This window comes from Rhinopithecus bieti, unplaced genomic scaffold (genome assembly GCF_001698545.2).
Source record: "Rhinopithecus bieti isolate Rb0 unplaced genomic scaffold, ASM169854v2 scaffold_841, whole genome shotgun sequence".
Classification (NCBI taxonomy): domain Eukaryota; kingdom Metazoa; phylum Chordata; class Mammalia; order Primates; family Cercopithecidae; genus Rhinopithecus; species Rhinopithecus bieti.
The window spans coordinates 179,253-203,986 of NW_016803191.1; the positions used below are offsets into that span (position 1 = coordinate 179,253).

At 37.0% G+C, this 24,734-nt stretch overlaps 1 protein-coding gene across 1 annotated transcript in view; it reads right to left on the reverse strand.

The window, feature by feature from the left end:
- The window catches only part of PRIM2 (DNA primase subunit 2), a 313,454-nt gene that overhangs the window by 140,346 nt on the left and 148,374 nt on the right, over positions 1 to 24,734 (reverse strand). The window contains exon 8 of the mRNA XM_017868174.1: positions 6,464 to 6,531. Within this exon, the coding sequence (XP_017723663.1) occupies positions 6,464 to 6,531 (68 nt within the window). The remainder of the gene's footprint in view (positions 1 to 6,463; positions 6,532 to 24,734) is intronic.

Sequence of the window (24,734 nt, forward strand, 5' to 3'; positions counted from 1 at the left end):
GCAGTGAGCTGAGATCCGGCCACTGCACTCCAGCCTGGGCAACAGAGCAAGACTCCGTCTCAAAATAATAATAATAATAATAATAATAATAATAGCAATTTTTTTTTTGAGACAGGGTCTTGCTCTGTTGCCCAGCCTGGAGTGCAGTGGCACGATCCCGGCTCACGACAATCTCCGCCTTCCAGGTTCAAGTGATTCTCTTGCCTCAGCCTCCTGAGTAGCTGGGATTACAGGTGCGTGCCACCACACTGGGCTAATTTTCGTATTTTAGTAGAGACAGGGTCTCACCATGTTGGCCAGGCTAGTCTCGAACTCCTGGCCTCAAGTGATCTGCCTGCCTCAGCCTCCCAAAGTGTTGGGATTACAGGTGTGAGCCACCGCGTCCAGCCAATAATAGTAACTATTACAGTGATTTATAATATGCTGTCCCCAATGCACTTCATATCTTGAAGTGGAGGGATAAAGGAGGAAGATACCTACACTGTAGTCATTATTTTTAAGGGGGAAAAATTCTCAATCACACAACTAAAAGTTATCACATGTAGAATATGGGCTGCAAGTTTTCCTCTCTAGTTGCACCTATTTACACTTTATATTTATAAATGAGATAATAAATAAAAATAACCATCTTTATCATACACACTTGCTAGCCTAATACCATTTTTATAAATATTATCCCATGGTACCATAATTAGGATAGCAAAGATACTTATTTACAATAAACTTCTACATTCATGGGAACATATTCCAAGACCTTTATGTATCTCCAAACTACCAAATCAGTGAACAGTATAATTCACCCTAGAAAATGCAGTGCTATATAACTATGAGAATGACAGTAAAGCCACAATGAGATGCAGGCTCCTTAGATTACATGTCTAATCATATGCAATTTGGTGAAAGCAGAAATAATGATTTATACAAATTCTCTCTGAACTTTATGTTATTGTAAATCTAAGTAAGTTTATTTCTTTCAACGGGAAAGTTCCTGGTATCAATTTTGAAAAATGGTAAAGTCTTATGAAATAATTAACTCATCTCTTTTGAGGAGAGGGAAAGGCAGTATTTTAATTAGAAAATTAGGTTTTCTTGGCTGGTGCACGGTGAGCATGGTGGCTCACACCTGTAATCCCAGCACTTTGGGAGGCTGAGGCAGGCAGAATACCTGAGGTCTGGAGTTTGAGACCAGTCTGGCCAACATGACGAAACCCCATCCCCACTAAAAATAAAAATATTAGCTGGGTGTGGTGGCATGTGCCTGTAGTCCCAGCTACTCAGGAAGCTGAGGCAGAAGAATCACTTGAACCCAGGAGGAGGAGGGTGCAGTGAGCCGAGGTCATGCCACTGTACTCCAGACTGGGTGACAGAGCGAGATTTTGTCTCAAAAAAAAAAAAAAGAAAAGAAAAGAAAAGAAAAATTAGGTTTTCTTAATGAGAACATCATGAGGCTCCATCACCAACCTGTAAAATAGGGATTATGATAAATAACCATCTACCCTCCACACTGGATTGTTCTGAGTATACACCAAAAAGCTAGGTTGGAAAGTACTTTTTTAAACTCCAGTCAGTTTGACTTCCTGGCCTGTCCCCTTCTGCCTTCTAAAACACTGCCCCTTCAATTATTCCCTCTTATTCCCATACTACTCATTTCTGCCTTAACCTGTAAATATGCTCATCTTACCAATCTTAAGGAAAAATTAAAACACTTTCTTCAACCATGAAGCTCACCAATGCAGTCCTTTTTCGTTACATGTCCTCAGAATTAAGCTCTACCAAGAGTAGCCTACTCCCTATATCTCCACAGCCTCATTTCTTATTTATTCCTCAAATCCTCATAAGACTTGGACTTGTATCCATACCATCAGCACCTATCATCACACTAATCTTTTTTGTTCAAGGCTCCTCCCTGGTATTTTTACTGGTTTCTCATATCCCAACTCCCGCACTGCCCATCACAAGTCATTTAAACACTGATATTCTGTGGGTTCAATTCAGAACCCTTCACCCTTTTCTTGTCTCTCTATACTCTCTTCCTGAGTGATCTCAACCATTCCTTTTATTTTAACCAAGACCTGCACAACTCCCTGATGTAAACCTCACTCTTCAACTGTGGGTCTGTATTCAACTACTTACTAAACATCCCCCACATACATCACCACAGGTATCTCAAGCTTAAAATGTCTGAAACTACTGAAATTACCATCTAAGCAATCATATTCATTCCCTAATTGCCTTGTCTTCCTTTCTTTATTCTCCTTCTTAGTTAATGACAACATTATCCCTCAAGTGAGATTATGGTTCAGTCCACTCAGCCTGAGAAAGCTGACTGATAAGAATAAAACAACAACAAAAGAATAAATTTCAGTCCAATCTGAGCTCCCACTGTGAGCCACTACTGTGCTAGAATGCACGGAAACCAAAACAATTAAGTCATGGCCCAATTACTTAAGGAGATAATTCCACGAGGGAGACAGTTCAATTAATAAAATTATGTACATTGTATTTAATTCTGATAGAAAATGTTACAAATTTTATAACTTGTTCAAGTGCCTATCTCTCAAATGAAATCAAACCTAACTCCCTGAAAACAGAGATTGTGTGCTTTCTTTTAATTCTAAGCACATAATAGGCACTAACTAATGAGTGAATGGATGATACTAATGAATTAAAAACATAGTTGTACTGCCATAAGATATTGAAACACGATGTTTTTCTGTACTTGAGAATTGGATTCAACTAAAAAAGTTTGGACACCTCACTTCTGCAGTCTCAAAATAATATATATTGCTAAGCAGTATTTCAGATTATTTGATTGGCAGTGTTACTCTAATTCTCTTTGAGTCTCTAAATCCTGTAAAATGATTTGAGAATTTCTCTGTATTGCTACTTCAATTTTTACAGGTATTTTGTATTATCTCCCAAATTAGTTTTATTGACAAATTTAATTGAAATGCTACTCATCATTCCTCTTTCCTCATCAGAGCCAATAAATAAAATCAGACCTAATAATGATCTCGGTATCAACCTCCTAATGTCCATCCACCTCTAGGTAACATTTAAATTACACAGTTCATGCAAATCAATTTTTTTCTAACAAAATTATTATTAGAATTTCTCAAACCAAATATATTATTTCCTATTTAGAACTAAGCAAAAGGAAGATAAAACAAAAACATTACATTTAGACAAGCAAAAGCAACAATTCAATATTCTTGAAAGGCCTACCACAAGGTTACTTTGTAGAACAGGAAGTGTCATGCACATCAGATGCCACCCGACATATAGATGTCTCTGACATGGTAATAAAATGAGAAACCGTTTGGTTTAATAATAATAAAAAAGCAACATCAGTGGGTGCACATTACATGTAGCATCTAGTCCTGGTTGCCTAGCAACCAGTCATGAGTGAACTCCACAGAGAATAAAAGCCCTTAAATGAATGTACAGTTTGTGCAACTTTCAAGGACTCGAAGAGATGTGTCAGTAGTTAATCTAAATTCTAGCTGGCAATTACCATACTCAGATGGAGGAAGGAGAATCCATCATTATCTCTCAGCATCAACTGTGAGATTAACTAGAAGTGAGATTCTACCCTTTAGGTTTTTACCTTTTGAACCAGTGGTTTTCTAGGAAAAAAATTATGACATTATGATTTATGAATTATAAAAGCTTTATGCAGAAAAAAACAACAAAATGTCACTAATACAACTTGCATTCATTCATTCAACAAAACATATAATACCTATCATACGCCAGATACTGTCTCAGCTACTGAAAACACAAATATGAACATCACTTTACAAGCTTTCAAACATACTATAATGGAGAAATCAAACAGTAAACAAACAATAACAATATCACAAATTCTGTAATACAGAGGAAGGCATGGGATATTATGAAAATATCTATAAGAGACTTCCAATTCAGACTACGGAGGTGAACTAATAAATGGTCAGGGAAAACTTATCAGAAGAGGTAATGCTTGAGATGAGTCTTAAAAGACAAGCAAAAGTTGTTATAAAAGCGGAGCATGGGGAGAATATAAACAGATTTGCGTATTTATATACATCTACAATATACTTTAAATATAAATAAAATATATATATATATAAAATATTTTAAAATTGTATTAAATACATTTAAAATACCTTAAAATTATATTAAATACATTTAAAATGTTTAAAATTATATATATAGTATATATCTATAAATTTACATAAATAGAAGTGGCAGAAGGAAAAATATTTGGAAGGTCATAGAGGTGAGTGAGCCAAAAGCATGTTGTGTTAAAGGAACTTCATGGCATTTGGTGAAATTAGGATCTCAGTGTTAAAACAGGAGTCCAAAGAGACAGACAGCCCAGGCCTCTTCCAGAAGGACCTCTTATGCCAGGCTAAGAAGTTCCGGCTTCCTCCAGAATGAAATTGGAGAGGCAGAGATGGGTCTTAAGCCAAGGAATAATATAAACACATATGGCAATGATGTAAAATATATTAGAAAGGGCAAAGCAAACAGACAAGAGGCTATGATAGCAAGAGATAAACTCAAGAGATAAAACTGCCAACAGAGTTGAATGCGGCAGGTGGGCATTAAGCAACAGACTCAAAAATAATTTCTGAGATTCTTAACTCACTAACACAGAGCTCTAGTACATTTAACAATCATGTATAAATGTTGTTATATATAAAAATGTATGCTATTCAGTCCCTGCTGAAATATTAGATTTGATCAACCCTCCCTTCTTCCTAACCCAACAAAACAATTACACAAAGGTTATAAAGCTGTCTGGGAAGGAATAGTTACTGGAGAGCAGGAAGAAAAGGCAAGGAAAGGGGAGAGGGGAGGAAGAAATAAAGGAAAAATAAAGAAAACTAAAATATACCAGAAAGTAAAATCTATCCACACTTCTGAAAGAGAAGTTTAAAAAGAATTTTTCAAAACCATAAAGGAAAACACTATTGGTGCTTGACTATATAAAACTTGAAAATGTAGGTATGTTGACTAATACAATTTTAGAATTTTAGAAAAAAAGTAGGTAACAAATACAACAAAGTTACTATCCTTTAAAGTTTGTAAGAGCAAATAAGATCAGGAGATGTTATCAATAAGTGAGCAAAGAATACAGGTAGTTAATCCCACCTCAAAATAAGGAAAATGAATTATTATTACCAACAAAATGCACAGGATCAAATAGTATCTCTATGTCTAACCCATTAGCAACTGTTTTGACTGCCCTGTCTTGTTTAGAGTATAGTAACATGGCAGTCTTATACAAATATGAGTGTATAGGTAGAATAGGATTTTGAAAAAGAAATATACATATATACTTAAATCTTTAAAATGGTTCACACCCTTTGACAAAGTAATTTCAATTCTGAAAACCTACCCTAAGAAAATGATCTAAAATAAACAGATAAAGGTTAACATATAGCATTGTTTTACAGTAAGAAAAAAACTGGAAATGGTCTAAAGCTTCCCAAAAGGAGATAAATATGCTACAGTACAGATATACAAGAAAATATAATGTAGTCACTAACAACAATGCTTTTAGAAAGATTTTAATACTAAGGTAAAAAATATTACAATGTTTATAAAAATGGAAAAAAAATCATCACATAAACTATAAATTCAACACTAAGTAAAAAACAACAACAACAATAACAAAAACATAGAAAGGCAGGGTGTGGTGGCTTACCCCTGTAATCCCAGCACCTTCGGAGGCTGAGGCAGGTAGATCACCTGAGGTCAGGAGTTCGAGACGAGTCTGGCCAATATGGCGAAACTCTCTCTCTACTAAAAATACAAAAATTAACCAGGCTAGGTGCCCCGCACCTGTAATCCTAGCTACTCGGGAAGCTGAGGCACAAAAATTGCTTGAACCCGGGAGGCAGAGGTTGCAGTGAGTGGAGATCGCATCACTGCTCTCGAGTCTAGGCAACAGAGCAAGATTCCATCTCAAAAAATAAAAAATTTAAAAAAATTAAAATTAAAATAAAAACATAGAAAGGATAAATATTATTTCTGAGCAGTAATGATAGTTTTTTTCCTTTTCCTTTCCTGTATTTTCTAACTTTATTTTTTAAATAATGAGACTATATGATGTTTGTATTTAGAAATGAACTCCATCCATCTCATCTATCCTCAATAAAAGTATGCCTTAACCTTGTATTTACAAAAATAGCTCATTCGAGATCTTTCTATAAAGTTAGTTATCTCCACTCATTTAACTTAAACTTATCAAGCAGTTCTGCACACTGTTGTTGAATTAAAAGAGCTATCTACAGTGCCCTAAAGTCAAGGGTAACAAGTACATGGTATTAAGAACTTCAATTGGAATAATGGAATGAAAGCAAGAAAAAAAGTAAGTTTTTAGTAATCAAAGAGGTTTCACCACTTTAATACACTTTATTCACTTTACTGCACTTGGATTTATAAGCATAACAAGGCTGTGCCTTTGTATTACCTGAGGTGGTTGAGCAGAGGCTGAAGTCTTTCATCAGACTGCACAGCAGGCAACGACCTGGCTGTTAACTAAAAGCAGGGAAGAAAATTAGTAAAAACAGCAAAGGCTGAACACCGAACATATTTGAATACTAAATGTAAAACGAGTTGAAGAGCAGATAAGGAGGCAATACTTAAAAATACAAGGTTACGTTTCTCTTTTTTCAAATCAAGAAATTATATAAAAACCTGACACATTACGTGATCAAAGTTAGCTACATGGTTCTAAGGACATAGGATATGTCACTAAGTTTAAAAGTAAAGAAAAAGGTGAGCAAAACAGAGAGTAAAAGGGAGTGTCCTGAGTTCATGAAAAAGCATTCACTTATAAGACTATTATCTTTGTAAATAAAAATGTAAAAACTTCTAAATGTAAAATTGTATAACAACCAATCTTGTAGCACTGAGTCCTAAGATGATGAAGAAATTGGGAAAAGAAATTCTGATTTATAGCTAAGCCACTGTGAAACTGGTTACATATAGAAGTGTATGGACTTCATTCTGTCAGCCGCATGACTATAAGGAAAGAAGAGTATCTTTTAAGTATACAGAAGCAACTCAAAGTATTTAATATTGAAATATGACCTCAAATTGAGCTAGGAAATAAGAAGTCAGAGCCAATACTGTGTACCAACTTGACAGCATATCATCAAAATGTGAATTTCTGATCTATTTTATTACAATATTAATTATATATCTATATATCTGTATTTTCTTCTATGTTCTTAAGAGAATGTCTTTTATAAGAATTTGACACAAGGAAATTAAAGACATCCATTCAAAGTAATCTGACAGTTTGAGGTAAACTTAATAAAACATCACAAAACAAACCAAAAAAGTAAATCTCTTCAGGATTCAATTATGATCAAAATGGTTCTCGATCATTCTTAATCTAATCAATCATTTAACAATTCACAAAAAAGAAACTTCTAGGCAAGCAACACACTGAAAGATACCCTTTGGGTTCGATATAGTGTATCCTCTTTTAATTTTTTTAATACATTCAATTACAATTTCCTAATGGAAAACAGACATTTAATTCATCAAATCTAATTATATTATGCAAATAAAATAAAACTATCATCTAAAATATCTTTTATATTTTGAAAAAAAGTTGACCAAAGTGCCATATATGAAGTCACTTTTATTAAATAATTTCTAATGATAATGGAGAAGTTTTCCCAATTTTGTACAAGAGTCAACACGTCGACAAAGTTACTACTTTAAAATACGATAAAGTGAGACAATTAATCTGCTGTAATTTTAGCACAATCAACACACTTTCAGTATCCCTGAGAAATGCTAAGTCTTGTATTTTGTAACATGAAAGATGTTATCAAGGTTATCAAATTCTATAAACAAAACACTTGAATACTTTAATACATCCTTTATCTGTTAATGTCAAATCTTGTTACAAAATGCCATTTTCATTGTTCAAGAGACTTCATGTCTCAGAACCAAAGCTGTTTTCTAAAACGATTTAAATGATTTATCTAGACATTTCAAAAGTCAATTCTCTGAAAACAGAGCACAGAGTGGGCTTTTTCAGTCACTTCTGTCAATCTATATAGTATGCTTTCCAATCAAACTATCTTTTCTAAATAGAGGCAAACAAAAAACACCTCAGTAAGAGCAAAATATTTCTAGATATCTATTCAGTCCATACAGGAAAGATTTTCAAATCTACCCCTTCCTCTTAATTTCAGTCTTCATTTCCTTTTCCCTAAACTATTAATACATCTCCACTGTTATTTCTGCTGCCATTCTTGCCCCTTCCCTAATTTATACCAAGGTCAGAGTGAAATTTTCAAAATGAAAGTTAACCACACCCCTCATTAAAATCATCTAGTAATTCCCTCAGGCTCCCAGGGTAAAGTTATTACATCAGTCTTTCATCAGACATTTTCTTAAAATTTTCCTTTTAGGCGGCATTACTGAAACAATAGGCACTGAATGAGTGACTGCCGATACAGCTTCTGCCAATTCCACAAAACACAATGACAGCACATCAGGTAGAAATTTTCCACAGCTCCAGCTTTCTGGAACACATGTGTTCGATGATACGCATTCTCCCATCCTCCCCTTCCCACCTCCAACTTACTTTCAATATTGAATCTAGCAAGAATGATTCTTAAGACAGGGAGAGGCCAATGCTCTGAGTAAAATTATTTCAAGAAAGATTTTTGAGTTTTCCAAAGGTTTTCTTTTCAACTTTTAAAACAATTAGCATTTACAAAAAAAGCATGCATCTCTCCACGCTAAGGATATGAAGTAATAAAGCTATTCCAAAGCTCTTTAAAGTGGCAAACCCATCTGCTAACCTTTTCCCTCTAAATTTATGCCAAGGAAGAAGTGAAGCTCTGCAGACTGAATCACTTAACATGTTTGCAATTCTGTTTCTCAGATTTTAGCTTATCTTTCTTTTCATCGTATTGGTTCTGTAAATAACTAGGAGAGATCAAACCTCCCTGCTTCCAATCACTGACCTTTGTTGCAGATTAACTGGCCTTCTTTGTTGTCCTTACCTAACTCGGACCAGATGGCACCGAAGACTCCATGACAGTTACATCTTCAGTGTGGAATGTTAAATATCTTTTCAGAAAGAAAAAGACCTCCTTAACTAATCCAATCATTGTAGGTATGCATTAAGCCTAACATAGAAAGATGTTGAAAGTGTGTTAAACTTCCCTACGTTTTGTCTATATAAGCAATCCTAAGTTTTTACACTTTGGAACACTGCCTTCCATTCTTTGGAGCCTGTGTTTTCCATGTGGCCAGTCCAAACTTTTTGCTTGAATAAACCCTCTTTAAACTAGACTGTGACCCTTTTGATTATTTTAGGTTGACAATATGTTAACACTGGTTAATTCCTGGAGGTAAATACGTGAATGTTCTACTATTTTGCACACATTTGTGTTTGCAATAGTTCAAGAGAGGAAGAGAGGGAAGACTGACTTATTTCCTAGCAGGGTAAGGAATGGCTTGGAGGAGGGCAAGCTAAAGTAGAGGCAAAGAGGTCAAAAGGGTGGCACATCCAGTGATCTAGGGATCCAAGATGAAGAACCAAATTACGGCAGAGGCAGTAGCGACAGAAAGGAAGACACGTACCTATGAAATACGTAAAGGTATGCTCCACAGAACTACTATCAGAGAAGGGGAAGATGGAGAGGACATGCAGGTAGGTAGATAATTCTATCAACTGCAAGACAGTGGGTACAGAAGAGGAAGGTGGGAAATGAAGGAAAATTTAAGTTTCATTTTAGGCACGCTGAATTTGAGGTGCTTTCAACTAAGAAGTAACTAAATATATATGGATGTAGAGACCAGGAGAGATTTAGATTTAGATTTAAGTGTTATCAGCAAATAAGTAGCAGATAAAGCCATGAGCTGGCTAAACCTTCCCATATCATATGCATAAAACAGGGATGTCCAACTGTCATTGAGCTCATTTGGGCACTATGTTGAGGGTTCATTCTGTAGAGAAGAAAAAGTATTATCTTTCTTTCCCATCACTAGGTTCATGACTGAGAGTCCTATAACAAAAGACAGATTAACAAGAGTAAAGCATACAAATTTAAGTTTTACGTGATATGGGAGCCTTCAGAAATGAAGACCCAAAGAAACAGGGAAACGTGTGTTTTTTATGGACAGTTGTGCAAAAGTATCATTGAAGGACAAAAGGATATAGTCTAATGGTAATAAACTGGGGGAAACTTAGCAAGTCCTGTTTATTCAGAATCTTCTCTTTGTCCCTGTGTCTTCAGAGACAAGACAGGTTTAGGAAGGGCACATCTCTGATGAAGGCTTTATAACCTACCTCAGGAGGAGGTCGGCTAGGGTTTATGGCCTGCTTCAGAAGAGGAGCCAGGAGAAGGTGAGAATGACCACCTTGTTTCTGTTGTTCCCTCAAATGCCAAGGAGCATGTCCTAAATGCCATCAGTTACAAGCCCCATCCAGGAAACAGTACAGATTGAAATGTCTGCTCTGGATAAGGAATGGAAGATTAGAGATATCTGTCAGGCATGTGCCATTCTTAATTGGAACAAGAAATTTTGCCGATCGACTTGAAGTTGTGTAACACTGATTTTAAGCAAGTGTAGATTAGTTATAAAACATAACCACTAGCTCCTTTAACTCTTGCTGTACACCTAGAATAAATGAATTTCACTCTGTGAAAAAATGTTTCTCTGCCTCCAGCTATGAAGCTGGCTGTTGCTCTTAAAACCCCCTAAAGGAGATTCTGCTGTTAGCCAATTGCTATTTTGAAGTAGAATTGTTTAAAGGGATTGATAAAGGCCTGTAGGAAGAACAGGTTTTTCATGATTTTCTTTTTCAAATGATGAGCATGAAGGGAGGGAAGAAGAATACACAAGGAGGTAAATACGTAAGCAAATACGGCAAATGGTTCTTAGAGAGTTAACAGACATTTTAAAAGCAAAGGTGGCCCAGTCTTTTGAAAATGAAGAACAAGAGGGTGGCTTCATTTTAAAATAATAAATCCCTTCTCTGAACTGTTCACCCAACACTGGCGAAATTAAAACACATAAAAATGACAGGAAAACAATGCTCACTTGGAAAATACTGCTCAATTTTGTTCTCTGGTGTTTTTACCCTCTACCACTCACTTCAGCTTCCTTACAAAAACTCAAGAGGAATGACAATATCAAGAAATCCAAGATAGGTAATCAGTACAATTTAGGTCCCTTCTTTTCATATAATATTGCCTATTCGAAGAACCAGAATAGTACTCTCTTACAGTGGTATTAGGGTGGTGGCATTTATTATTTACAAATGACAAAGAGATAAATATTATTTATTATGTAAAATGACAAAGAACCAAATATTTTAATGGAAAACAAATAGGGAATATTTTTCAAAATGTCTTTGCATTCTCCTCATTTCACATAAGATTTGAGATGGCTCCTACTGCATTTTGTAACTCCCACAAGTGCCAACTCAAAATCTAGAAATCTGTTTTTACCAGCACTTTTCTGGTAAATTAAAGATGCATAGGTTATGCTTATATATGTATTCTAAGAGATAAACAATTTATAGATCAGGAAAATTTTTTTTTAAATCAAAAGGCAACAACTTATTTAAACAGACCTCAGAGAAACAAAAAGATATAGCTTTAGAGAGAACAGGTTGTTCAACAGAACTATCACTTTTATTACTGGGACCAAGGCAGATGTCAAATAAAATTAACTTTTACAAGCAGCTGCTCTTTTAACTTCATTGATTTTAACAACAGAAAATCCTGTGTCTTTTGAACTACATTTTCTTATAATAGCAACAGATTCCAATTACAAACCCCAAACTGTGAGATTCCACATTACATTTCCCCTTGCTCCTGGAACCAAATTTGTTCTCCAGTTTCATGTCCTCCGTTGGCAGGCTGAGATGCTATTCATCACTAATCATAACAGTCTAGTGTTCAAATGCCCACAGCACTTTTTGGTTTCCACAGGGCTCTCACACACATTAGTTCAGTTGATCTTCACAACAGAGGTGGTTTCATCACTACAATGCTTTGATACATGGAAATTTCTCTATCAGCTGGCTGCAAACATGATTTTCAATATGTAAGCTCTAAAAAGCAACCAACGACCTTGTCAAGCAAAACGCATAGATTCCATTTGAGCTCTAAACATGCCCAAGTAGTTTAATTTCCAAAGAATATTAAACGGTGCAGAGTTAACAAGATATTTCCAGTTCAGGGGTCTGGATGATATGAAGAACCGAGGAAGCAAACCTGGGAATAGTGCAAGCAGACATCCCAGTGCTGATGTTTGATCATGAAACCTATGGTGTGAAAAGAAGCTTGTTATTCAAAGGCTAACCTAAGCACCTTACTGATGCTCTACATCATTTAGAAATGTAAAACAATCGCTTGAGCTAGGGGAAAAAAAGGTATTAAGAGATATGCAGTGATAAATGTACATGGATCACTGACTTTTCCCCCTTAGAGTAAAACACCCATAAAATCATTTTACTTCCAGAGTACCCTGATAATTTGGGTTCAAAATTCTTAAGCTATTATAACAAGCAGTTTCACAATTACATTTCTCATAAGCAAAAGAAAGATCTGGCAAACAGAATTCAATGTATTTTATTTTTTGCATTGGTACTGGACAGCTTGAACTGTCAACCTTTTGTTTAGCCTCTTTAGGAACTGCTCTTATGGAATAAGAATGCAGCATGCAGTTGGCATTCCTCATGTTTTACTATGTGTAGGAATTCTACATAAACTCCAGTCCTCGCAATATCACTAACAGGGATATTATCTCTGAGGCTCCTCAAGACCTCTCAAACAGTTCAGCCAAAGATACCTGGAACACTCAAGGAGGGTGAACAACAGATGACCTTTATGCCCTAACCATCAACTTCCTTTAATCTCATATAGTTATCTTTAAAATGTATACGTTTGACTCTAGAACATGTTCTTGCTTTTACTATAAATATGTTTAATTATTTTACCATTGAGTAACACAGTGCCATTGTTATCCTATGGTTTTATCTATTCCTTAGTATATTTAGCCCCATACATTTGGCCATGTTATTACTTTAGAAAACATATTACTATATTTTTACTCCTTACAGCCCAGCTGAGATAAGTCTTTGGTGGTACAATTGAGGCTGGGAGTTGGCTGAGACGATTCTGGATCTTTTCACTGTGTCATTTCATGTGACTACCACCGTTTAGAGAGAGACAACATTTTTTTTCAGCCAAAATCTTTTATGCAAAGACTCTAAAACCATTTAAATTCCTAGATTTTTTTCATTCATTTAATAAATCTGTGAGGCAATAACTGAAGTTCTAAAGTTCCTTATTATTACTGTATTTTCATTCATCATTTTTGTCTCCTAAACATCTATACCATATTTACCTAAATATACGTTTGTCAATTTCTTATTTAATGTAAGAAAATAAACACTTATCTAGGTTTTCCAGAACCAAAACTGTTCCTTTACTGTTTATTGTAAGCATTAATCTTGTGCAAAATCTTATTATGTGGAAGTTTCTCATAGAAATTCCTAAATATGCACATAAATTCTACTATGTACACTGGAGTTGCCAACTGTATCTACAGGCTTCCAGTAAATGTTTAAAAGATGGCCCAGACTGAAGAGTGGGTTTCCTAGTGCATGTTGTTTATCTTCTGTAAACAGTATAGGCCATGATTCCTTTAACTTCCTGCTGAGACTGTTTCCAGACATATAGCCTGCCCATTACACTGGCAATCTTACCGTTTTCCCTAAATATTACTAAACAGTGTACCACTTTTTGCAAACATTAAAGATAATCTATTCTGCACTACACTTAAATATATTCTTTATTAAGTAATCTAAAATCGGTGTCAAAGGTTCCACAATTATATTAATTACCAAAGTGAAGAGACACAGAAAAGACATGTATATGAAAATATACACTATCATTTTCTGCAGGAACTCTTTTTCCCCCAATTTGGACTTTATCGTTAACATTTGGGAATGGCTGTAAAACAAACGAGAGTGGGCTGGGCGCAGTGGCTCAAGTCTGTAATCCCAGCACTTAGGGAGGCCTAGGCAGGAGGACTGCTTCAGCTTAGGAGTTCGAGACCAGCCTGGGCAGTATAGCAAGACTTCATCTCCACTAAAAATAAAAAAAAATCAGCCGGGTGTGGCGGCACATGCCTGTAATCCCCACTACGCGAGAGGGTGAGGTGGAAGGATTGCTTGAGCTCAGGAGATCGAGGCTGTAGTTAGCTATGACTGTACCACTACACTCCAGCCTAGGCGACAAAGCAAGACCCTGTCTCAAAAACAAAAACAAAACGAAACAACAAGGCAATGGGGAGTGGCGTGTAGGAGGTGGACAAGATCACTACTAATGCCTCAGTGACAGCAATCTGTTGTGTAACAAAACATAGTCCTTGGAAACGCACTTGAAGAACTTAAGGGTGAGTAATCAACAAGAATACATAGAGATTACTATTTCCCCCACAGCTGAACCTCAAACCACTGATCCAAATGTATAATTCAAGGATGGTAGCCCCAGATGGCTAACAACATACCTCTAATGTTTATGTTAACAGATGCTGCAGAAAGTATTCATTTGCTTAGTACTTCAGCTACTTTTCCTCGCCTCTGTGACTTAATTTTCTCTGCTCTCTTAGAGCACAATGATGTCTTCCTTGACAGACATCTTGCCTTTGTAGATGTTGAAAATGTTTTTAGCTAAATATAGAACAGCCCAGTGTGCCTCTACATCTCATTCACAGTTTATTTATCTAACTGAAATAATCAGATATTTCACTATTTTTGGACTCATTCAGTTTAATTTAAATTTAAGCTATTTTCTTTATTCATAAACTAATCCTACAGTTTTCTTTAAAATAAATGAGACTATTACATAATTTTGTTCCTCTACTAAAGGATTTCTATTTTTAAGCCCTTCCAAAAGGAGCTTCTTAAACTATGTGACTAACTTTAATTACACATAAACATGTTTTGCCTATTAAAACTAGAGACCTGTGATTCATTATAAAACTTTCCTAATTATATTTAAAACAAAACAGAATATGAAAATAAATAATTTCCATTGCTAAAACACAAAAATCAACAGAAACCATTGATTATGAAATGAAAATAGAAAAGTATAATGTCTTTACTGTGATAAGCACATTTATGCCAATTGGAATTTTCACCTCAGCCTTCTGATCCAACATTACATAGGATGCATTTCACAAATGTTTAATTCATCAGAAATTTAGAGACAAAACTCATTTAATATTATTGAGGATGTTGGAAGGAAAATGAAATGGATATATTTTGAAATGTTGTAACAAACACATCGGGGTTGTTCCAAATCCTTTTCCATCTCCTTTTTTTCCCCTTACAAAATTAGGAATCATCACAAGTAGCAAGCTACATCACTGATGTCTTCTCATTTCTAAATTCACAGAAGTTTCAAATAACACAGAATTCCTTTAACAACACAGAAGCCCCTCAATTTAATGTATTAATACCAGTAAAAATATAAATCAGCTCCCTAGTAAATCAAAATTACATGCAAAATTCCATTCTTATGAAAAGTAGACATTTTTCTTATTCCTTGTTTCCTTAGGTTATGATATTTTCTATCTTCTTTTAGATTAGAGACAATAATTAGAAAAGATGCCGGTCTAAAAGTGAAAATCCCTTACCTGCTTGCGTAAGTTTTAAAAAACAATGTAGCTATTATAACTGCCTATTTTTCTGACTGCCCAAAAAGATGAGCTGCCACTTTTGTGATGGAATGGACCCTAGATAATATCATACAAGGAAGAAGGGTGTAGATTCTAGACCACTGTGACATACTATTATCTATACCTGCCCTATCCTACTCAAAGTACCAAGGCATAAAATCAAGAGTGAGGGTAAAGTAAGCATATTTGGGGATACACTTCCTAAGAGTAATCATTTTAATATATCATATTTATAAATGCTCTTTGATATCAGAACAGCTGGCTGAGACTTTTAAATGACCTTGACATACAGTTGACTGATTGCTTTCCAATGACATTATTTCATATTTTCTGGCACAATCACGCTGATAGTGTTTGATGGATAACCAGACAAGCAAAGGACAAGTCTGAGCAATTGCCATCCTTTATACTTGACGTCTTCATGTTTTATTACATATCTTAGGAAAAGGGAAAGGGAACAAAAACCCATAGTCAATGATAGTTCCAAGAGGTCTCAATACACACAGGAAGTCCCAAATAGTATTATTTTGAAGCAGCCACAGTCTTTAAATAAAAATGCACTTTGTTGTGACTACAGAACCATCAACAGTTATAAAACTAAGAGGAGGGAGAGATTTTCATCTTGCATGTCTTGGTCAAATTTTGTTTTCTTTAGTAACATGTTTTGAATGAATGGTCACAAGATCCTCTGGACAAAGCACAGAGCACCAAATGTAAAGCTTGATTTTCCTGTTCTGCTATTTGTGCCTGATTTATTTCCCCCTCAGTTTATTTTAATCAAATGCAAATTAACGCCAGCATGAACTAAAATCTGTCCTACCAAGATGCTTCAAGAGTGCTCTCATGTGAACTATCAAAGAGTTCACATAATTTTAAAGTCAACTACCAAAAAACACATTTATTTGCCATAAGTTGCCACTGATTTTTTAAATTACATTAACATTACCTAAAAGTACAGTAAATATTTTTGATTAAAGACATATAGTAAACATACGGGCAACAACGGACTTAAGGAAACAGGACATTTGCAACAGCAGCTTGTGACTTTTCACCAACATTCTAGCTGCAGGTCAAAGACAGATGATTTTTTGGCCCCTATGCAAGGTAAGAATGAAGATGCTACTCACTAACAGAAGCAAGAACAAATCTGGAATAAAAACTAAAAGAGATTCAGTTTTGCCCATGTTAAGTCTGAACTGCCTGTTAGGCATCCAGGCAGAACTAGATAGACTTTAGAAAATAAAGCTGCAAGGCCAGGCACGGTGGCTCACATCTGTAATCCTAGCACTTTGGGAGGCCGAGGCAGGCGGATCATGAGGTCAGGAGATCAAGACCATCCTGGCTAACACAGTGAAATTCTGTCTCTACTAAAAATACAAAAAAGTTAGCCAGGCGTGGTGGCAGCCACCTGTAGTCCCAGCTACTCGGGATGCTGAGGCAGGAGAATGGCGTGAACCTGGGAGTCTGCAGTGAGCAGAGATGGTGCCACTTCACTCCAGCCTGGGCAACACAGGCAGACTCCGTCTCAAAAAAAAGAAAGAAAATAAAGCTGTAGAAATCAATCGATCAATCTCAGACCTTTTTGTAGATTTATGTGCTTTGACGTAATTTCTATCCTTAAAACTAGAGCAAACAAATAATGTATCGCTTGATACAGAACTATCCAGTTCTACAAATTCTTAATAAAATGGAAGTCTTAAAGGCAGTTCTTAAGTTGCTCAACAATTCTCAGAGTATTGAACAATCATTTGCTTTAAGGATGTGCTGACAATACAATAGCTACTAGCCACATGTGGCTACTGAGTTCTTGAAATGTGGCTAGTCCAAATTTGAGATATGCCATAAAATATACACAAAATTTCAAACACTTAGCATAGAGAAAAGAATGTAAAATATCTCAATAATTTTGTATACTAATTATATATCAAAATGACAATATGTGCAATATATTGGGTTAAATCAAATAAATTAAAATTAACTTCATCCTTTTGTAACGTTTTTTTTTTCTTTTTTGAGACGGAGTTCTCCCTCTGTCACCCAGGCTGGAGTGCAGTGGCACAATCTGCGATCACTGTAACTTCTGCCTCCCGGATTCAAGCAATTCTCCTTCCTCAGCCTCCTGAGTAGCTGGGATTACAGGTACCCACCACCATACCCGGCTAATTTTTGTATTTTTAGTAGAGATGGGGTTTCACCATGTTGGCCAGGCTGGTCTCAAACTCCTGACCTCAGGGGATCTGCCTGCCTTGGCCTACCAAAGTGCTGGGATTACAGGTGTGAGATCAGAAAATTTTAAATTAAATATGTGGTTCACATTTCTATTGGACAGAAGATTTCTGAACCAAAGGTGACTATGACTTTTGTCTGGTACACAAGCAATAGTAACATGATATTTAAATGAATTAAAATCTAGGAGCATGAGGAAATGTTGAAAGGAGTTAGCCATTTTGCTTTAGGCAGACAGTAAGGGAAGGGTCCCCAGAGAACCTCCAACCTGCCCCACGAGTGTTTTTACACCAGATATTTTGTACAGATAAGGGAACTTGCACAGGGGACTTAGCTAAACATGCCCGCAGTAGAAAATTCCATTCCTTAACACATGCCCAGTAAGGGAAATAAATCGATATGGAACAGCTCAAACTAAGGGTTCACACACACACTGGAAGGACTGGCTGGAGCTGCCAGGAATTGGCATCTTATACAAATAAAGAACCCAACCTCATTGAGAGACACGACTAACTGGATTTCCTGGGCCAACTAAGAATCCCTAAGCCTAGCTGGGAAGGTGACCACATCTACCTTTAAATACAGGACTCACAACTTAGCTCACACCTGACAAATCAGAGAGCTCACTAAAACACTAATTAGGCAAAAACAGGAGGTAAAGAAATAGCCAATTATCTATTGCCTGAAAGCACAGCGGGAGGGACAAGGATCAGGATATAAACCCAGGCATTCGAGTGGGCAATGGCTACCCTCTTTGGGTCCCCTCCCTTTGTATGGGAGCTCTGTTTTCACTCTATTTCACTCTATTAAATCTTGCAACTGCACTCTTCTGCTCCATGTTTGTTACGCCTCAAGTTGAGCTTTCGCTTGCCCTCCACCACTGTTGTTTGCCGCCGTGGCAGACCCACCGCTGACTTCCATCCCTCTGGATCCGGCAGGGTGTCCGCTGTGTTCCTGATCCAGCGAGGCGCCCGTTGCTGCTCCTGACAGGGCTAAAGGCTTGCCATTGTTCCTGCATAGCTAAGTGCCTGGGTTCACCCTAATTGAGCTGAACACTAGTCACTGGGTTCCACGGTTCTGTTCCGTGACCCACGGCTTCTAAGAGCTATAACACTCACTGCATAGCCCAAGATTCCATTCCTTGGAATCAGTGAGGCCAAGAACCCCAAATCAGAGAACACAAGGCTTGCCACCATCTTGGAAGTGGCCCTCTGTCATTTTGGAAGCGGCCCAACACCATCCTGGGAGCTCTGGGAGCAAGGAGCCCCCGGTATACATCATCAGCTTTTAAATAAAAGCCCTGGTGTTCAACTGTGAGGGGGCATCCAGCAACCTGCTTTCAGGACCCCTCTCTTTGCTGAGAGGTTTCCTTTTGCTTAATAAATTCTACTCCACTCAATCTCTAGTGTCCGTGAGCCTAATTGTTCCTGGTGGTGAGACAAGGACCCGAACCTAGCTGAGCTAAAGGAGAAAATCCTGCATCGATGTGATTAAAATCATTTATGTCATATGTTATTGTTAGAAAATCATCTATTTCATTATATCTATGGCTGCAAAAGCATATTTCTAAAAAACACGTACTTCAATATGAGATCAAAGAAAACAGCACATACACATTCCCAAAAGTAAAAAGAGATGTATCTCTTTAATGAAAATGCTAGTAACTTCTCCCAAATAGTTATACAAATTTACAGTTATGTATCATGACCTGCCACCCTGTATCTTTTTCAATCAGGAAGGTTATATGGAAAACATATCCCTTATTATGTTGAGAAATACTTTATCAAATGCTATATGAATTCATAAAGTTTGCAAGTTTTGAATTATAAATTATATAGATGATTTCCCTCACCTCAAATACGCAGAGTAACTGAGAACCTAGGGGTTGAAAAGATAATCTAGTCTGACTCATGTTCCATATGGATAATTTACGCTATCATTCTAAAATATTTTAGATTTCTTTGGTTTTGATATTGCTAAATTTCACTACACTACAGTTTACCAAGATATGGGTTTTTCTCGTCTTTCTTTCATGATACTCTTTTAGCCCTTTGAATTTGGAGTCTTTGTTCTTTCTTAATTCTGAACAATTTACCATCATTATTTATTTGAATATTTTTCTCTCCTTCAAATTCTTTGCTCCCATCTGGGAATTCCATTATTTGAATGCTAGCCCTATTATCTCTCTCCCTCCATGTTTCTTAGCTTTCTTCAATATTTTCTGTCTCTGCTAGGCCAAGTGCAGTGACTCATACCTGTAATCCCAACACTCTGGGAGGCCAAGGTAAAAGGATCATTTGAGCCCAGGTGTTTGAGACCAACCTGGGCAACATAGTAAGACGTCTCTTCAAAAATAAAAAATATATATTTTCTATCTCTGCTTTTCGTTCTGCCTTCAGAGGTCCTCAACATGATATTCAAGTTCAACAATCCACTTTTATCTATATCCGTCATATTTATCGGATTAAGCTCTTTACTTCAGATCCCATATTTGTCATATCTAATATTCCTACTCTGTTCTTTTTATGACTTCTTGTTTGTTAACACTGCTACTATTGTCCTTTATCGCTGAATGCATTTATTATGTTTATTTTTAATTACTGATCCCTCGGTTCGATAATTCTGCTTCATGAGGTCTATACTATTCGTTTTGTTATCTCCTCATATTTTCAATCGTGGCTGTACTCTCCATATACTTACTTTGGCTTCTGGGATCATATTCAATACAAGCTATGAGCTACTAGGTCTAGAAACATACATGAAAAAAAAAAGGCCAAAACACAAGTCTTAGTACTGTCCCTCTTGGTGAATTTGAGAAGGATGGAGGGGATGAGCCACTGGCAACAAAAATCCCTCTTGATCATTCCAATTTGCTGCCTACCACCAGGAAACTCCTTTAAAATGTAAATCCTTTAAAGGGTAACTCTTTTAAAGGGATTAGCCTTTAAAGTCCCAGAAAGCAGCAGCACTGGAGGAAGGCAATCTCTGTAGGGTATAATCTGCACGCTCCAGTAGGAGTGAGTGCCCTGGGGCAGCTGGTTGGCTTGTACCTGTTTTCATCAGCTCCTCGCCCCATCAGCCTTTAGTGCGGCCCTGAAATAACCCAACTGACACCAATTTCTGTGGCAAGGGGCAGGCAATCATTGTCTCAAAGCAATTGGAGAAAGTCACATCAAACCTCAAACTTTAAAGAAAAAAAAAAAAACACTTAAAACAATTTTGCTTCTCCTGATGCCTCAGGACACCTAAGCCCTACACAAAACCACATATGCAGGCATACCAATTTGCAACAACCTTAGGCACCCCTAGAATTTTTCATAGTTATTTTAGCTATTTCCTCAGATCCCTGCTTTACTGTTACTTTTTTCTGTAGTTTCTCCAGGGTTAGTTTTGGGAGAAGGAGCCAACAGCCTATATTAACTCTCCATCTTGACAGAATTCCAAATAAGTTAACAAAGGAACAGCTCCCTGTGCTACAGTGTAGGAAACTAGTGAAGTATTAGAAAATAGAATTACCTGTAAGGATTAGCTGAGTATAAATAATCTAACCCTTTTTTGGAGACGGGGTCTCACTCTGTTGCCCAGGCTGGAGTGCAGGGTCGCAATCTAGGCTCACTGCAAGCTCTGCCTCCCAGGTTCACACCATTCTCCTGCCTCAGCCTCCCGAGTAGCTGGGACTACAGGCGCCCGCCATCACATCTGGTTAATTTTTTGTGTTTTTAGTAAAGACGGGGTTTACCATGTTAGCCAAAATGGTCTCGATCTCCTGACCTTGTGATCTGCCTGCCTTGGCCTCTCAAAGTGCTGGGATTACAGGCGTGAGCCACCGCGCCCGGCCTAAATAATCTAACACTTTTAAAACATCACACAGGCCTGGGCCACAGAGCCAGACTCCATCTCAAAATAAAAAAAAAAAAAAAAAAAAAAAAATCTTACATACTCTTAAAAATACAAACAAATCTCAAATCCAGTTGCCAGACTAATAACCAATAATTAAGAATAATTCCTAAAACAGAGAACTCTGTTATACTCCTAAGCATGAGATGTTTCAGTTACAGCGTAAGGACCCTTGGGAAGTCCACTCATGTGCAGCTTGTGGCCCCTTGCCCAGCCACATAAGGATATGCCTGAGCCTACAACATTTCCTTATAAAGAGATAAAGAGTTCTCACAAGCTATGCTGTGCCTATCTCTTAGGGACTATCTTTCCCTGTTCTGGGCTGGAGTTTTATTTCTTTATTTTGTTTAAGCATGTGCATCATATAGTACCTGGCCAACCTCACTGCTATATCTGGCAAGGAGAGCAGAGTTGTTCATCTGCAGCACGAGGGGACAAGGGCACACCCACAACCTCCCTGCTTCGGCTGCAGGATGAGACTCACTGGATATGGGGACCAACTCACTGCTGAAGCTGACTTTGCCACTTCTTCTCTATGTGAGTAAAGTGTTGTTCCACCCACAGCCTGTGTGAGTCGTGTATCTCTTCAGGAACCCAACAACTGCACACCATGTGGTGGGCTGGCATCCTGGGACTGCTGCTCCGGACGGTAGGTGTTGTTATGCTCCTTGCTGTCCTCCACACAGTGGGACTCCTCCCCTGAAGGTGGTAACAGGTCTCACTTGCTCAGTAAGTACAAAAACATTCTCAGAATCATTTCTCAGTAAAATTCCAAGTGACTACTTAATCTACATTCTACTTTTGAACTAATTACAGTTTCTACTGACAAAAAGGGCTGGCTTTGAAACCCTAGTGTATAAACTAAAGTTTTCTCAAGAACACTGCTCTGGAGCAGACTACTTTGCAGCTTAAAATGAGGTGGGCAGGCTGTTGCTAAGGCAATAATCCTGGGAAATGTGGTTTGCTGGGATTCCAACCAATACCACCAGAAAACTTATCGGCCATTCATTCTAGTGGGGTTCTCCTTTTCCAACCTCTTTCAATATAAAATCAATGTTATGCATGCTCTAATTGTAGTCAGAGATTATGTACTAGGGATTTTAATATACATAAAACTGAAAGGGGAAGTCAGAAGTCAGATGGAAAGAACATAGTAACAAATGATGTAAGCCTGAGTTGAAGGTCAGACACGCCTGGGTTCAAATCCTAGCCCTTACTAGCTATATGACCTTTAATTCATTCCTTAGTGCCTCAATTTCCTCATCTGTAAATGAGGGTACTAGTCCCAATTTTACACAGCTACTGTAAACTAAACTTTACTGTATTAACTAAAATTAATAAATGAAAGGAACATATAAACAGGCCTTCAACTATATATTCAACAAATATGCATTATATAAAACAATGGACTGTGTGCTAAAAGCTAGTAGTTGCTGCTAGCAACAAACACTACTAAAACTCCCACCATCACCACTACTATCATCTCTCCTATTTCAAATTAATTGACTGAGCTTCACTCAGAATTAACATGTTTACCCTAGAGACAATTATTTTAAGAGTACATTTACAGAATTCCCAAATTATTTCAATCCCCAATGTGTTCAATTTGCTTCTTTAGAAAAAAATCAAATTATTTACTGTCATATGGTTTTTAGTAAAATGTTTCTTCTACAAGTTAAATGTGTTTGCTTCTAATTATTTCTAAATGTAGTGCTTGTAGTACCATAAAAATAATTTTAGAATCCAAATTTCATTGATCAGGTCGGGGCAGTGGCTCACGTCTGTAATCCCAGCACTTTGGGAAGCCAAGGTGGGAGGATCACTTGAGGCAAGGAGTTTGAGACCAGCCTGGGCAACATGGTAAAACCCCATCTCTACTAAAAATACAAAAATTAGCCAGGCATGCTGGCATGCACCTGTAGTCCCAGCTACTCCAGAGCCTGAGGCAGAAGAATAGCTTGAACCTGGGAGGCGGAGGTTGCAGTGAGCCAAGATCACACCACTGCCCTCCAGCCTGGGCAACACAGAGGTTTCCATCTTCTTGTCCATCTTTAACAACATGAATATTTCATAGAAGATGGTAAACTTGAAAACACTGATTCAAAATCGAGTGCTTATTCCAATTAAATTTAATATTAAACAAGCTTATAAGAAGTCATTTTGTTGTACAAAATGCTACATAAAAGTCACCAAAATAAACATTAAATGCATTTTCCATTCATCACACAATTTTCTGAATTGCTTTATTTTCTGAATATGAAAAAAAATCAAATTTACACTCTATGTAAGGGGGAAAAGGATTAAGGTTTTTATATAAATAACCAACCACAGAAATATTTGTTGAGTGTCTACTCAATTTTCATCCATTTTCCCCAGACATCCATCTCACCAAGCCAAGTTGTTACACAATAATTCCTATGTCAATGCTAGTTATCTAGCTGTTTTCCCAGGTCTCATTTCTGATGCCTAGGTTTGTCATTTAATGTGAAATATGACTGGCTGAGCTATAAAGATACTACAACTGTTGGGAGAGTTGAACACGCCATATATACTGGACACATCAGGAATGTGTCCACTGTGCTCAGCATCCTTATGAAGTTCAATTCACCCATCTAGAGCCTCTGCTCAGGCCACTTTCCCTAAGGATGGATCTGTGACTAAGAACATAAGGCTTCAGATTATCTGCTCTCCATGGTTTTCATGCCTCCAGTCCATTCTTTACTTTCTCATGGCATGGAACTTGCCACAATACAAATATGTTCCACTATTTCCTTGAATAAGTCTCTTAACTCATTCATGCCGTAGGTTGCAAACTGTTTTGTGAAAAAATCAGACCTTGGTAATGAACATGAGCAGGATATAAATAACCCCCACAAGCTTAG